The sequence below is a fragment of the Chlorella variabilis genome (assembly GCF_000147415.1).
Source record: "Chlorella variabilis unplaced genomic scaffold CHLNCscaffold_709, whole genome shotgun sequence".
Classification (NCBI taxonomy): Eukaryota; Viridiplantae; Chlorophyta; class Trebouxiophyceae; order Chlorellales; family Chlorellaceae; genus Chlorella; species Chlorella variabilis.
Genome location: NW_005434702.1, coordinates 1 through 1,058, shown reverse-complemented (window position 1 = coordinate 1,058; position 1,058 = coordinate 1). Strand labels below are relative to the sequence as shown.

Sequence of the window (1,058 nt, the reverse complement as noted above, 5' to 3'; positions counted from 1 at the left end):
ACCTCGTCATGGCCGCCCTCGGCGCCGACGAGTATGGCTTTGGCACCGTGGCCATGATCGCCACCGGCTGCATCATGGCCCGCGTCTGCCACACCAACAACTGCCCCGTGGGCGTGGCCAGCCAGCGGGAGGAGCTGCGGGCGAGGTTCCCGGGTGAGGGGCGCGCGTGGTGGGCGGGCAGTGGGCGTGCCACGCCCTGTGCCTGCCTCACCTGCCTCGCCTGCCTGCCTCCTCCCTATCTGGCCAGTTCCTCGCCGCCTGCTATGCCTGCACGCCACACCCTCACCACAGCCACACAAGAATGCACCCTCCCACCCTCCTCCTCCTCCTCCTCACCGCCACCCCCACCACCACCAACCCTCCCACCACACCCACGCAGGCGCTCCCGAGGACCTGGTCAACTATTTCCACTTTGTGGCGGAGGAGGTGCGGGCGGGGCTGGCCTCCCTGGGCTTCCGCTCCATGAACGAGCTCATCGGGCGCGCCTCGGTGTTGCGCCAGCGCGCCCACCCGCTGGCCAAGACCTCCGGCCTCGACCTCTCCTTCCTCACCACCTACGCGGGGGAGACGGGCAGCAGCGTGGAGCGGCTGGGCCAGGAGGTTCACTCCAACGGGCCGCAGCTGGACGACGAGATCCTGGCGGACGCAGAGGTGCAGGTGGGTGTCGGCATGTGGGTGGGTGGGCAGTGTGGGTGTGGGTGGGGGTGTGGGGCTGGGGGTGGCATTGATTGCCACATCGCCTGTGCGGCGCCTGGCGCGCCCGGCAAGGGAACGGTGCAGTGCTCGGCCGTACAGCTACCCTGGCTCACGCCATCGCCCCGGCACACACCCCAACCCACCCTCCTCGCTCATTCACCTCGCTCCCCACCCTGGCTCCCACCCTTCCTCCCCGCCCCCAGGCCTGCATCTCCAACTCCACCCAGCTCACCAAGTCCTACGACATCGTCAACGTGGACCGCTCCTCGCTGGGCCGCGTGGGCGGCGCCATCGCCAAGAAGTGAGGCCGGGAGGCGGGGGGGGGGGAGGGGCGCCCGGGCGGGGGGTGCGGCGTGGGGGCC

At 70.9% G+C, this 1,058-nt stretch overlaps 1 protein-coding gene across 1 annotated transcript; it reads left to right on the top strand.

Annotated features, from left to right (window-relative positions):
• Positions 1–8: 8 nt before the first annotated feature.
• CHLNCDRAFT_144615 (hypothetical protein) lies at positions 9–1,001 on the top strand (the record flags this gene model as incomplete). Its single annotated transcript, XM_005842499.1, has 3 exons — positions 9–153; positions 380–657; positions 900–1,001. 3 exons carry the CDS (start codon positions 9–11, stop codon positions 999–1,001), a joined length of 525 nt encoding a protein of 174 aa, XP_005842556.1.
• Between the last annotated feature and the right edge of the window lie 57 nt (positions 1,002–1,058).